This window comes from Indicator indicator, chromosome 27 (genome assembly GCF_027791375.1).
Source record: "Indicator indicator isolate 239-I01 chromosome 27, UM_Iind_1.1, whole genome shotgun sequence".
Classification (NCBI taxonomy): Eukaryota; Metazoa; Chordata; class Aves; order Piciformes; family Indicatoridae; genus Indicator; species Indicator indicator.
This window is the reverse complement of record NC_072036.1, coordinates 10,582,222-10,597,361: the sequence shown is the minus strand read 5'-3', so window position 1 is coordinate 10,597,361 and position 15,140 is coordinate 10,582,222. Positions and strand designations below refer to the sequence as shown.

The 15,140-nt window shown below is 47.3% G+C and overlaps 1 protein-coding gene across 2 annotated transcripts in view; it reads left to right on the top strand.

The window, feature by feature from the left end:
- Positions 1 to 15,044, top strand: part of FOXO3 (forkhead box O3) — an 87,886-nt gene extending 72,842 nt beyond the window's left edge. Inside the window, exons 2-3 of one of the 2 annotated variants that reach the window (XM_054393145.1) lie at positions 3,233 to 4,662; positions 14,563 to 14,599. In XM_054393145.1, coding sequence (XP_054249120.1) covers positions 3,233 to 4,627 — 1,395 coding nt within the window. In that variant the 3' untranslated portion in view covers positions 4,628 to 4,662; positions 14,563 to 14,599. Of the gene's footprint in view, positions 1 to 3,232; positions 4,663 to 14,562 lie in introns of both variants that reach the window. The other variant, XM_054393146.1, reaches the window with a different exon arrangement.
- The last annotated feature ends 96 nt before the right edge of the window (positions 15,045 to 15,140 follow it).

Genomic DNA, 15,140 nt, shown 5'->3' with positions numbered 1-15,140 from the left:
AAGTGGGTTTGAAGGCAGTGTTTGAACAGAGGGTGGAGATAGGGTACACAAAAATAAATTGGCCCATAATTACACTTGAGAAAACAGTCTTCCTACAGCAGAAAAGTAAAGGAAAACAGAAGCTGGAGTCTAAGTGGCATATTGCTTAATGTAAAGGAAAACAAACTGCTTGGATTTTTTTTTTTTATAACCACCAATTTTCAAAGCTAAAGTGTTATTATGTTCTTCTATTATTTGTGTGATACCCACACCGAGCAAAAAAGATGAAAATCACACATGTGCACACATAGCTACACGTGGAGGAGCCCTTGTCCTGAAAGGTGACTCAGTCAAATTTGACTGTTTGGGATTTTTTCATGGGTTCAGGCCAAACAGTTTCATACTGCAGCTACCACCAGCAGAAATAAGCCACTCTGTGAGAGTACTATAGGTTGAAAACTGTCAGCTGCTGGCACTTTGGCTGAGTGGGTTTGTATCTGAAGCTATGTGGCATGCTGCATATGCCACCCAGGGTGTTTCTTTTCTGTGTTTTCTAAGGTTTTCGATAGCAAGAGTCACACTGCTGTGTGTTCTTACACCTAGCTTTTCCAGATGGGCAACAGCATGGATTTTATGGCTCTTGTAGCCTAGCTTGGTGTGGTGGTCTGGCTCTGGTTGTCTTCATCCTGCTGTCAGCTGTGTGTGAGGAGAGACCCCCATGCCAGTGTTCTCATAAATGGTTGTCTGTGAAAGTCACAGGGGATGGACGTGAGAGCTACCTGCATTGATGCAGTATGAGCTGGAATAGCAACAAAGATTGTTTTCCAAAAAGTCTAGCAGTTTTCCAGACAGCTGGGAGAAACCTGAGGATGTAAGCAGTGGTGCCGAGTTACTAGAAGTTAAAAACAGACCATTGCCAGACTCAAAGTACTGTTAAAATGTCATTAGTTAAGTAATAAAAAGCTCTTCCCTTCCTTAGGCTGAAGAGCTGTTGTGCTGCAACTCCATCCACCATATTTTGATGGCATGATAGTCCCTTAGAAACAGACAAGGGTACAGCAGAGGCACTGACCCAAACTTCTCAGTCACAGAATGGTTTGGGTTGGCAGGGGCCTCCAAAGGTCATCCAGTCCAACGGTGAGCAGGGACATCCTCCATTAGATCAGGTTGCTCAGAGCCCTGCCCAGCCTGACCTTGAATATCTCCAGGGATGGGACCTCAACCATCTCCCTGGACGACCTGTAACCAGTGTTCCACCACCCTTGTGGTGCAGAACTTGTTCCTAACCTCCAATCTAAACCTGCTCTTCTCTCATTTCAAACCATTGTCCCTCATCCTGTCCCTGCAGGCCTTTGCAAACAGTCCCTCTGCAGCCTTCTTACAGCCCCCTTTCTGGAAGGCTGCTATTAGGTTTGCCTGGAGCCTTCTCTTCTCCACCCCCAGCTCCCTCAGCCTCACAGCAGAGGTGCTCCAGCCCAATGATCATTTTCGTGGCTCTCCTCTGGACCCTCTCTCTGAGCTCTATGTCCTTCCTGTGTTGAGGGCTCCAGAGCTGGACACAGCACTGCCAGTGAGGTCTCAGAGCAGAATCACCTCTCTCCATCTGCTGGCTGTGCTGCATTTGGGTCTGGTCTGCTGTTTTGTGCAAATTGTTTCAAACATAACAGTTGCTGTTTTGAACCCTGTTCCATATGATTTCTCTTTTCATTAAGTGATAATCACAACTGCATCTGCTGTCTGCCTGTGACAACTTCAGCCGTGATCTCCATTTCACTATCTGACAAAACCCACAGCACTTAACAAGGGGGGAAAAAGGCTTTTTTTTTTTTTTTGTACTGGGAAATTGTTTTTAAAAAGCTGGGTTGTATTTCTTCCTACATCAGATGTGTCTCCAGTTCACTTATGTCAAACATCCATTTATCCTAAGGATGTGAATGTCGAGATGCTTGTGAATGATTTGTTGATTGATTCAATTTTTTTGCCCATTTAAATCTGGAATTTCCTCCGTGCTTTGTAAATGAAGGACACTTATCCTGGATGGTTTGATTATGCTATGGTCCTGTTGACTTTGTGTTTTTTAAAGCATGCTGGTAGAATAAATATGATTTGATCCTCTTCAGGGATACAAACTGGTAATTGCTAAAATTCAAAACGAAAGAACTCCTGCAGCTTTTTTAACCTGACCGTCTTTAACCTGCAGGAGTAGCACAGCTGTTCTGTCAAAGGATTGTGGGATAGCTCCACAAAAAAAACCCCAAACCCAACCAACCAAAGGTGGAAGCATTCTCATGAGCACATACTACTTCCTTCCTTCTTTTTTTGAGCAGTATTTTAAGCCCAAGGTCAGCAGGATGAGTGGAGTGGGCTTTTCATCTGGTTTAAGTCTGTAGGCATCTCACTAGGGGTGCTGTGGGCTGCTTCTAAGGTGATTCTCATCAATTTGAGACAGTGGGTTTTGGACAGTAGATGTTGCTGACTAGCGCAGGGGGGTAATAAGCAGGAGCAGACAGGGCACAGTGCAAGTGCTGTGTCTTGCAGCATCCTGAGCTGTGAGCAGCAGCTTTACACAACTGCATCCCTAGCAGCTTACAGGGCCAGGGACACGGTCATGTACTTTCTCATACCATGTTTTAAAGACTGTGAGGGTACTACAGTGAGGGGACAGCTGGCCAGTTCCTGCAGTATGGGCATCATTCTGGTGCCTCTAATCAAGAAAGTACAGCTCAGTCATGCACGGTGCCTGTGGGAGAGCAGCCACAGCACTTGCAGTTTTCTCAAGAGCTGCTATAACAAATACACAACACACATGTCCGTGAAGAATTAAAAATACATTTGCAGATGCTGCTCTGAGTGTGACTACCCCTCCAGGCAGATTTTTGCAGTGCCTTTGCAGTTTTTATTCCAAGGAACTGATTGCAAGATTGCAGATAGTGTAGAGGGTTTGTCCTGGGTAAGAGAGAAACATCAAGCTGCTTGCTAGCAGAAATGGAGCTGTCAGGCTCCTTTCCTTAGGGTGCAGCTTTGGGGGATGCAGAGCTGGGTACCAGGAATGCACAACTAGTGCACTGGGGCTTGTTCTACTGCAGCCACACTCCAGCCCTCCCATACCCCCCACCTGAGAAACCTGTGGTGATGTCCAGGAGGGCCCAGGGCTTGCATTCACGCTGCTGTTGTCACGTGCGATGGTTGAGACTTGGGTAGGAGAAGTGAGAGGTGCTGGGCTTGACGTTCTGCTCTGCTTCCTTTCCTGCAGAATTCCATCCGGCACAACTTGTCCCTCCACAGTCGATTCGTCAGGGTGCAGAACGAAGGCACTGGGAAAAGCTCTTGGTGGATGATCAATCCAGACGGTGGGAAAGGCGGCAAGGCGCCGCGGAGGCGCGCGGTGTCCATGGACAACAGCAACAAGTACACCAAGAGCAGAGGGCGGGCGGCTAAGAAAAAGGCAGCCCTGCAGACTGCCCAGGAGGCCAGTGAGGACAGCCCCTCCCAGCTCTCCAAGTGGCCAGGGAGTCCTACCTCCCGCAGCAGCGACGAGCTGGATGCATGGACAGACTTCCGCTCCCGGACGAATTCCAACGCCAGCACCATCAGCGGCCGCCTGTCTCCCATTCTGGCCAGCACTGAGCTAGATGACGTTCAAGATGATGATGCTCCTCTCTCTCCCATGCTCTACAGTAGTCCATCGAGTTTGTCCCCCTCGGTAAACAAACCATGCACTGTGGAGTTGCCCAGGTTGACTGATATGGCCGGGACAATGAATCTGAATGATGGACTGACAGATAACCTCATGGATGATCTCTTGGACAACATAACACTCCCTCCCTCCCAGCAGTCGCCCACAGGAGGGATGATGCAGAGAAGCTCCAGCTTTCCTTACGGCTCCAAAGGGTCAGGGCTGGGCTCCCCGTCGAGTAGCTTCAACAACGCTGTGTTCGGGCCCTCGTCGCTGAATTCCCTCCGGCAGTCACCCATGCAGACCATCCAGGAGAACAAGCAGGCCACCTTCTCTTCCATCTCTCATTACAACAACCAGACGCTGCAGGATCTCCTGGCCTCTGATGCACTCAGCCACAGCGATGTCATGATGACACAGTCTGACCCACTCATGTCACAGGCCAGCACGGCTGTGTCCGCTCAGAATTCCCGCAGGAATATAATGCTCCGCAGTGACCCCATGATGTCCTTCGCCGCCCAGTCCAGCCAGGGGGGTCTGATCAGTCAGAGCCTGCCCCATCACCAGCACCAGTCCCACAACTCCTCTCTTAGTGGCAGCCGTGCCTTGTCCAGTTCCATCAGTAACATAGGCTTGAGTGAGTCCAGCAGCTTGGGATCCAGCAAACATCAGCAGTCAGCTGTCAGTCAGTCTATGCAAACGCTCTCTGACCCGCTCTCAGGCTCCTCTTTGTACTCCTCTAGTGTCTCGGTCATGGGACACGAGAAATTCCCAAGTGACTTGGACCTGGATATTTTCAATGGGAGCCTGGAGTGTGACATGGAGTCCATTATCCGCAGTGAACTCATGGATGCAGATGGGCTGGATTTTAACTTTGATTCCCTCATCTCAGCTCAGAACGTTGTCAGTCTGAATGTGGGGAACTTCACTGGTGCTAAACAGGCTTCATCACAGAGTTGGGTACCAGGCTGAAGGACCTTTGAGAACAGGGGAAAATGGGCAAACAGGTCAGTGCCCCATAGATGTGGTAAAATAATTGGTTCTTTAGGTGTTTGGGGTTATTTTTTTTTTGAAATTGCACCAAACCCTTACAGTCAGTGCACACTGCTAATGTTAATTTGCTTTGTGATGGCTTTGCTGTGTGCTGGTATGCAACAGGCACAACCAAGAAATATTTGGAGATGTGGAGGGAGATGAGGCTGGGCTATAAAAGCTGCTCAGCTGCAACGCTGTCAGCATGCATCTGATGCTTTGCATCCTTCTTAATTTAGGCTTGAGAAATGTTAATGACAGATCAGGCAAGCCAAGGTGGAATATTTGTGGGTTTTAGGAATCACAGAGCTCCAACTCGTCGGCTTTGAAGTTGCAACTGATGGATTCTTCTCTGCAGCCCATGCCTTATGTGGCCAGGCTGTGTTACATGGGGAGGGGGGCAAGGGGCTGTGCAGTCAGAGGAGCAGTGTCACTGCAGGGGAAGAGGATGAGCATCTTTCCAAGATCAGGTTGTATGGAACAGATCAGGGCTGAATCTAGTTGAGGATGCCCTTGCTTGCTGCAGAGGGGGTTGGACTAAATGGCCTTTGGAGGTCCCTTCCAACCCAGACCATTCTATGATTCTGAGTTAGAGTTGTGCTGCTGCTGCTGTGGTGCAGTAACCCCAGCAAAGCTGTTTGGGCTTTTTAACAAATTGTATTTCTTGGCAAAAAGTAGCAAATGGGGGAATTATATATTGGAATGACAAGGGTGATCCTGGTCCCTGGAATGTTCTGGGTTTAGCATTTTAAATATGCAAAAAATATTGGTGTGTTCCTCTCCCAGAGCTGGGGGTGGTATTGTTTCCTTTTGGACTCCAGCAAGAGAATATCTGTAAGGTTTGTGTTCTGACATAGGTGCTTCTCAGATGGTAGCCTCTTCAAATTATTCTTTTTTCTTCTGTATTTATGTGGGGGTTTTTTTCCCATTACTTATTTTACACAGCTAGGGGCATCTGAACTTGTAGACATTGTTTCTGTCATCCTTTTGTGATTGTGCAGGCTCCTGCCCATACCTCTGCCTGCTCACATGTCCATACTCACTGTGGCTCACGGAGCAGTAGCCACAAAAAGTTGCCCTTTCTCCTGTTTATTTATTAGTGTAAGGGAGCAGATTTCAAAATATATTAGGGGAAGAGGTTAGCTATAAATTATTGAAAGTGTTCTATAAACTAAAGAATAGTATGTAGGGTATCCCAGGAGTGAGGTTAAACAAAGAATTCATTCAGTTTGTAGCTTAACTTCCAACTTATTTTCTAGAGGAAGGATGGAAAGGAGGAGTCGGTGTCGTTTGACTTTACGGTGCATAATTTGCCCCTTTCATCTTTAACTGAGTTTTCATTCTCTGTTTCACAGTTAGATGTTCAAGGGGGAAGCCTTGTGGTAGGTGAGCATCAGTGGTGAGCCTCCTGAATGCCTTCCTGTGTGTATGGAGTAGCAGAGGAGATGTGTGCTGTGATCAGCTGCCTGTCCGGGAGAACAGGAGTGCACAGGAGTCCTCCCTCCAGCTCCCTTGCTCTGCTGGAGCAATTGGGTTTTGCACAGTCCTTTTGCTGTTGGTGGGAGGATTTCCTCTGGTTCTTTCATGGCTTCTCCCTCAAAGGGACAGCACTGCAGTGCACAGCCTGGAGACAGGCTGCAGAGGACACCATGTCCTACTGGCTGTGCACAAGACAGCAGCTTAGCAAGGCCAGGGCCATAGCTGGTTTTCTTCAGTTCTAGTGCTGGACAATTTAGGAAAGAGGAAAAAGAGGAATTGATTCACAAACCAGGAAGCAAAAACTTGCAGGAGGTCACACTTTCTGCAGGTGCATGAGCTGTTTGGATTTAGAACCCCTTTTTCCATGAGGTAAAAAAAAATAAAAAGCTGTAGGAACTTCATTGCTGCAAAGTGTCCAACAATACAATGGGGCCTAAAAAATAGATGTTCTTGGCAGCTTGACAAACAGGACAGCTTCCTACTTTTGTAGCTTTGTTTGCTGAGTATAGGTAAGGAGCTGCCCACAGGGTGACTTGCATGGAGGAGGTACACCCCAGCACACCACCTCCTCACCACTGCCTGCCGCTGTCTCTTTCCCCTAGCCTGTGCCATTGACAGCAAGTGCAGCTGCCGTGATCTCTTTCAGGCTGCTCCCTCCAAGTAAAGGAACTGACACATCTGTGTGAGCAGAGCCTCATTGCAGAGCAGAGATTTATTAACAAGACAGCTCTCCTCAGCAGATTACTGTCCAGTCATCTGTGGAAGCCTCTTTCCCTCTCTCTGACAAGTGGACCGGCTGCTGCGGGGTGCCTCCAGTATCAGGTGCAAGTGCAGATGATTTCTGCTGAGCTGCTTCATCATGCACCCTTCCTCAGCTGTTAAGCAGCTCTGCTTGAGAGTTTGCCTCCCTGTGAGCATCTCCTGTTTTGCTGGGATCACCTCATGTGACATCAGATGCAATCATTCTGAATTGCTTTCTCTGTTACTTCTCCGCTTCACAGTAGCAGTAGGGACCCTTGAATGAAGATCTTCCCTCGGCAGTGTTCGTGATCCCAGGAATGGATCTTTACAGGCTTGAGGGCTGGGGAATGCTTTCAGCAGAGCAGCCTGGAGCTCGCTCGTGCTGAATCTGCTTCACAAGGGTGGCCAGATGTGTTTGGTAGGCAGGCAGAAGCAGTTACAATGGATTGTTGGCATACCTGGGAATCGTGAGTGCTGTGTTTGCTTATGAAACAGAAGAGAAACGTTGGAGTCAGTTTTGGGGAAGAAAAGCAAGAAGTCAAATAGAGAGGTATTTATTTTATACATACTCTAGCTATGGAGAGGGGTTTACTTTGGCAGAAAATCAACTACAGTTTCTTCATAGGGGAAGTAAAAAACATGTGCAGGAGATGCCACCACCTCGAGTTTAGTGGCTCCCATTTGCTGTGCATGGTTGCTGCAGTGAGGCTGGTCCCACCATGCTGGCCCTGTGCCTGTGAAGCTGGCCATGCCCAGGCTTTCAAAGGGCCCTAATTGAGGCATATAAATGAAATTTGGGGTTGTTTCTTTCTTTTTTTTTTTTTTTTCTCCTTACAAGAAGGAAAAAAGAAAATCAATACAGTTTTTTCATGCTTTATTCACTCAGCCGTAATTTTCCCCTCTTAAGCTGGTTGGAGTCTCTGTTCCTCTATCTCTGCCTGCTTCCCCATGAGCACTGGATATGCTCTCCACCCACTCAGATAATCATCACCTTGGTTTTTCATCTTATGTATCAATAAATAAAGACATCACCATTCCCTTGCCTGTCTCTAGAATACGTTTCATTTGGAAATTGCTAGGTCTTCTCTCAGCCTGTGCTTGCCACGACTCTGCACTTTGTTCTGTGGTCTTTATCAGCTGGTGAGTCCCAAGGGACCTTGCATTCACCAAAGAGTAGTCCCAGACAGACTGGCAGGGCAGACTGTTTGGGAAGGTGAGGGGAGCTGGTGATCAATTACCAGTTGGGCAGACATTTCTTCTGGCATCAAAAGCTGTCCAAGTTGTTTCAGCGATTTGGTTCACAGCGGTGCTGCACAGGCAGGGGTGCTGGCAGGGCTTGGACAGGGATGGAGGATAGCTCAGCAGAAGCAAGGCAGAAACTTCTTGAGCTGGTTTCACATCTGAGAAATTCACCTACTCACATCTTCTAAGAGAGGTTTCAGTGTGATGTTTAGCAGGGTGCCACTGGGCTCTGTAGAGGAGTTGTGCTGGAGTCATGTAGACTTGTTCAAAAATGACAAATGAAGTGCTTCATAGATCAGTTGAAGTCACTCATTTTGCCTTAGCACCATACAGGTCCCACATCATCTTACTATAGCAGTGGAATGCACAACCTACTAGTAGCAATGTCACTTTTGTGTTCACCCAATGTGGTGATTAGTATCTCTGATAAAGCAACAGCCTAGGAAACATCACGACAGCCTGGTGGTATTTCCTTAGTCCATGTCACTTTGGACAAGTCACCTATTTGTTAAGTGGTGTTCAGCCTGTTTCTGGGGGAAATTCATACCAAAGACTCATCCATCGTTCTCAGGATGACTCATTCTTCACTACAACACCATCTTAAAAGCTGAAGTAGTTAGTGAAAAGATCTCCCTTTGGATGGAATTTCGAATCAGGGACCTCTGAACGATATGCCACAAGGAAGATGATTTTTATTCTTTACCAGAAACCTTGTTTTCTGATCATTAAAGCTGAAATGTGGAAAGTGAAATCAGTGGACCTGAGGACACTTGGGGTGCCTCAGGACCATAGCCATGCTTCCTCCTCTCTTCTTTTCAAGAGTGAGATCTTTGGGGTAGGGCTGGCAGGTTTCTTACAGGGAGCCAAGGTGGGGCTGACTGGCTTGAAAAATTCTAAAGGAAATTGAGGAGCAGCAAATTCTTCTGCTCCATTCTAACAGGTTTGTGGTTAAGGTGGTGGTGAGCTAACATTTGAGTGTTGTTTCAGCCAGCCCAAGTTTTGAAAGGTGGTTTTGTGACTAGCTAAACATCACACATGCCAGGTTTAGTCTTTGAACAAAAATACCTACGTAGAAAATGTATTTTACCAGGAACAGGCAGCCCATTAACTGCAAGGAGGACCTGCCCTGACCAGGCTCTTTGTTACCCAGGCACACATCAGGGGCACAGGAGCAAATTCAGTGCTTGTAGCTACTGGGGAGGATGGGATGGGAAAGCTGGGCAAACCCAGCTGGGGCTGCTGCTGCTGAGATCCCACTGGTCTCAGTGCCCCTCCAAGCCCCTTGCACACAGGAGGCAGTCCTGTGCTTGCAGAGCTGCTGTGGCTTTTGCTGCGTGGAGGCAGCAGGAGCTAACGCACAGACACAATGAATCACTCCTCCTGGGAGTAGGGCCTTTGGATTTTGGTGTTTTGGTTTGGTTTGTTGTTTTTGTTTTTTTTTAATCTGAGTTTACGTTTTGGGGTTTATTAACCCAGGAAAAAGATCTGTAAAGCCCAGGATTGCCTTGGCAGGCTGGTGCTGGGAACGTGGAGCAAGCTGAAGGCAGGCCAGTGGTGTGATCCTGCGGCTTGGGTGTTCTCCTGGCGGTGTTTTATATAGATCTGTTTTTTAGTACCTCATGCTTTGTCATGTGATTCAGCAGCAATAATTAGGCAGAAACTTGCTGTCCCTGCAGATGCCAAGATTACAGGATGACATACTCTCACCAGATGACAGCACAAACTGATATTTTTAGAACAGCCTGCATCAACTGGTCTCCCCAGTGCTTTCCTCCCTGGATCAGCAGCACAAAAGATTTTATTACAGAATGAGTCTTCACAAATCGTCTTTTTCATGTGAATGAGCTGTAATGATTGTTTAGAGCTGCAGATCAGTGCTGGTCCCCAGACGTGCTGTTGACTGATTGCTGGGATGGTTACAGGTGGTTTTCCTTTTGCCTTTTTCTTTCCCCCCACTTCTTTGAAGCCACACATTTAAATACCTTCACTACAAACATACTTGCTTGAAGGAGCATGTAGTAGGAGATCCTTTCTAGAAACAGAGCATCATGCAGCTGAGAAAAGGCTGAGATAAGGCTGAGATCTTTTCTCAGAGCAATCCAGCACTCAGCTGAGGTGAGGATCTGGCAGCCAGAGAGGTTTAAGCCCTGTGCTGCTGGCAGCCAAGCAGCAGCAGCAGCGCACGAGTCTGAGCAGCACCACATGGAAACAGCTGGCCTGAGCAGGGAGGATGATGAAGGACACTTGTGCAGTGCCACCTCACCAGAGTGTCTTCAGCAGGGTGCTCCCATCTAGTGTCGTGACCTAGCCCCACAGAGTGCATGGGGACACTGACCCCATTAAATGGGGCTGGGTGGTGGGAAGGCCCTGCTCTGGTGCTGCCTGTGGGGGCTGTTTAATCAGCTTTTCCACTCAGATTACTACAGAGGGTGGCAGTTGCTGCAGCCTGGTGGAGCAGGCATCTGCTGAGCAGCAGTGGGACAGGCATGCAGCTTGGCTAAGGGAGGCTGCTGCATAGCCACAGTCACCTGCAATGACTCCAGGCAAAAAGGCACTTTCCCAGGGGATGCCATGGGGCATGGCTTGCATTTATCCACTTCACAGCTCAGCTGAATACCTTGCCCACTGTACTCCTACTGCCTGCTTCTCCTGGCTTTCACAGGTAGTTCATTTCATACAAATGCAGGCAAAACCTGGGTGTGAGGAAGGATCTTCCCTCTTTTGCCTTCTCTGCCTCTTATGAGTCATGGCAGAGGATGTTCTGCCTTATATCAACATGGTGCAAATCCTTTTGTGTGCCCAGTTACTTTCAACTTGCTGCAGAGGAAAATGAGAAGGTTCCTTAGCAAGGAGGATGTTTTTAAAATAGGCTTGGTACCTGGCAGACAAAAAGAAACTCTCTATGAAGACGTTCAGACTAAAGAGTACATAGCATGTTTCCATAGCACTGTAAAGCCATAACTCAGGATCTTTCCAGCCATGCAGATACCTTTAACAACTGGCTCTTATTTTTCAGATTCAGAAGTGCCAGCAAATGCCTTCTCTGGTCATGCAGAGGTGCAGTAGTTATGCTTCTTTGTCTGATCTGCAGCAGAGGTCTCCTTCCCAGTGCTCCCTAGTGCCTAAAGAGAGCACCATTATTCCAGGCAATGTACTTTACCCCTAGCTGAAGATGTGTTTTGCAAGTGTTTGGGGCTTTCTTCCTCTAGTCCAGCAACCTCCTGCCTAAAAGGTGCTGTGTTGAACACCAGGCTGACACCTCTCAGCCAATGGCAGTGTCACCTGCACATGGCAGGATTTCCACCCTGCTCCTCATGCCACTGAACAAAAAAAAAAAAAAACAAGTATAAAATTTGCCAGCAGCTGTGCTGCTGATGGTGATGACAAAGCACGGGGCAGGGGCACCAGAAAGGGCACACATCTGTCACCAAGGGATGCAAGTTTTCCTTGAAAACATTTCCATCCCAAGTCTCTGGGCAGTACAAGTTACTTACTGGGATTTCTTCTCCCTGGGGAGCAGTGGTACCCTGGGAAAACACTTATTTTACAGACCTCTGCCTGGTGAGACTCTGCAAGATGTAATCCACTCCACAAGCCTTCCAGCCAAATCAAAGAGGTCCTTGGTAGGAAAAATGCATGTGGTGATTGTTATGTTTGCTTACTGGTAAACTCACTACCAGTGCATGTTACTGTGCCTCAGGGGAGCATCCCTGCATCACCTTTCTCTTCTTTCCCATGCTCCATAACTGGCACCATTGGGAATCAAAAGGCGAAAGCAACAGGCAGCACTTGATCCTTCAGAGCTGCTTGGACAGCTGGCGTGGGGCTGGGGAGACAGCCTTCCAGTTAGGTGGTGGAATGATGTGAGACAGAGGTGAGGAAATGTTGCTGGAGGGAAATCACAACCAGCAGCTTGGCCACAGAGTGAAGCAAGTGCAGCATTTGTAACTGGTCAGTAGCAAGGTAGAGGATGGGAGAGCAGAGAAAAAAGGGCACCTTGTCTCCAGGATGCAGCTGGAGATATTTGGGGGCAGGGAGAAAGGAACACTGGGGAGTTGTGGTTGAGGACCACTGATAATAAAACTGGAGTTCTTGCTTCCCGGCCTGAAGTAGTTTGCATTGCTGTGAAGCAGCAGGCTGCTAACTCAGGGATAACTCTGAGGCTTTTTGTGGCAAGGCAGAAAGGGAGAAATGTAGGTCTTAGGGGCTTCAGTGGGGTCATTTGAAGGTTAAGGCTTTTGTCTACTTTGTTTCAGTTTTAATCTATATGCAAAATCCATGTAAACAGAGCTGTGAAAGTGGAGCAGGGTTTGGGTCTGCTGTGAGCAAGCTCCACCTCAGCTGTGTGTCTGTCTCCTAAATATTGGCACTGTCTGAAGGATGGGTATCCTCAGGAGGAAAATACCAGGCAGTGCCACTTCCACAGGTGATGCTCATTGTCACTCACCCTCCACTCTCTTCTCTTGTCCCTTTGTTTCACACTGTAGTATTTTGCATGCACTTTTAATGTAAATGTTACATTCATGGGGAGTTTCTGTACTCATTTACTCTTTAGTATCTCCAAAGTGAGCAAGACTTCCCACATGTGCCAAAGTTAAGCCCCTGCTCAGTGCAAGTGGCAGCTGCACAAGAGCCCAGGCTGCCTTGATGGTGCTTTGGGGAGTGACCCCTTTCCAGCCCTCCCTCATGTCAAGGCTTTAAGGAGAAGCAGAGGAAAGTTTGAGCTGCATGCAAGCCACTAACCAGGTTTTACTGGGGGCTGTCAGCCTTGTCTCTGGGTATCTTCTGCTGACCTTGTTAGGGCCATCAGGCCCCAGCAAATGGAGTCATTGCCAGGCAGTCACAGTAACGAACTGCTAGTGGTAATTTGCCCTTTGAAAATGGAGAAATCAATATGTTGATCCAGTAGGAAATCCCTTTATGCACCAAACAGTCTACTCCCCCAAACCCCTCCACATAATTAAGGCTAAAGCCAAATTTTGTTTGGGTGAAACGTGCAATCTGTCTGCTCCCTAAGCCGTGCTGAATGAAGTTCTTCCCTAATGGCACGGGGAGCAGCTGTCATGCCATTGCTCTAATAACCAGGAGACAAAATGATTAAATTCCCATCAATCATTGAGCATTATCAGAATAGGGCATTTTAATAAAATGTTATCATAGGATCACTGCCTGGCACCTTAGAAAGGAGGCAGGGATAGTGATGGAGAGTTATCTTCGTGACAGCCTTTGAGTGATCTCCTTTGGTTCACATTAATCCAGCAGTCCCCCTAACCCACCAGTTTTCAAGCCTTGATAGCAAGGGTCTTTTGAGAGAAAGGACATTACTACAGTCAACTCATATGGCTTTTTGGGTTCAGCAAGTGTTCCTTTCTTCTTGCACTACATAAAAAAAAAGTAAAAAATCAGCAATCATGGAACCATAGAATAGTCCTGGGTTGGAAGGGACCTCCAAAGGTCATCATTCAGCTCAGAGAAAATCCTCAGCAAGTTGTTAGTGTGGTGTGGGGGACGAAGCCCTGGTTTCAGAAGCCATTTCAGAGCCAGAAGTTGAATGCCCAGCACCCCAGGTGGCTACCAACTGGGCTTTCTGAAGGTGTGAAAGATTTCATGGGAATGTTCAAATGTGCTTGCTTTCCAGACCCCTGTATCTTTAAACCACTGAGGATCTTAAAACGTGACCCCTGGCTGAACTGTTCATCTGGTTTAAGTGGTTTACCTACTTACTGTGTCCCTTAATAGTCACCTCCATGCTCCATCCAGTGTCTTTCCCTCTGCAGATAAGTTTCATGGCTACAGAACAAGCTGGACCCAAATTCCATTTTCAGAGCTGGGTGGACCCTGTCTGTGGACAGTGTGTGGTATGGGCAGGAAAATAGAATAGCTCTGAAGGCCAAACCAAAATTCTTGGCTCCTTGCTGCTTTTCTTGAGCAGCCTCCTTCAGCTGTCCTTCTAGGGCAGTGGTGGATGTCAAACACTGACAGAAGGTTTGTCCAGGCCTTTGGCGATGCTGAGAAAGGCTGATGATGAAAAATGGAGAAGGACACTTTTGTGCTTCACCTGGAAATACGAGCAACAAACAGACCATGTCCTGGGGTTCTGTAAATCACACCTGGCCTTTGCTTTGCTTTGGAGAGAAGGTTCTTTATTTCCTGCTTGGGAGCAGCTAAGCCAGCAAAGAAACACACTCAGTCCTTGGAAGGGAGAAGCATCTTCAGGCAGGGCCATGGTGCAACTTAATTACTCGCTCTAAGTTGGAAGTTTCTGAGGGCAAACCAAATTTCTTGTCAGCCGGGTTTGGAGGTTTGCTTGGTTGCCTTTTTTGTCCTGGTGAGGTGTTTTGTTTGTTTGTTTGTTTGTTTGTTTTTTACTACATGCAGCAGTTTCACTGTTTTTTCTTCTTCCTCCTCTGCAGGCCCTCAAACTGACACAAGATGTAGAGAGGAGAGAACCCTTTGCCAAATCTGCTGTCAGCAAGTGGACAGTGATACTGTTTACAGCTTACGACCTTCGTGAACCCTGCATTATTTTCCTAACGAAGCAGACTGTTAATAGGCCTCTTACTGGAGTGAAGATTCTCTTTTTTGCTTTCTTCTTATTCTTTTTTTTTTTTTCTGTTTTTTGTTGTTGTTGGGAATTGAACTGATTCTGAAGTATGCAAAATCTTTTCTGGGATGGTCAAGCACCTGCTGTGGAGACAATGTTCAGCACCATCCTGTTGAGAATGCACTGTGTAGCCTTTGCAGCAGTTACTTGTCAATGAGTATGTGGTGTTTCAATATATTCATGGTTTGTAGGATGTTTTAAGTTGGCTTTTCTTTTTGGAGGTTTTTTTCCCTGTCTGCCCACCTTCCTCTCTTAATAACCTCCAGTTTGATTTCATTAGATTATTTTTTTTTTTTTTGCTTTCTCTCCCTGGGAAATCTGAAGTACTGTGCATGTGTAAGGAAATGATCATAACCCAACACTGCTCAGACATCAGGGTTTTCTGAA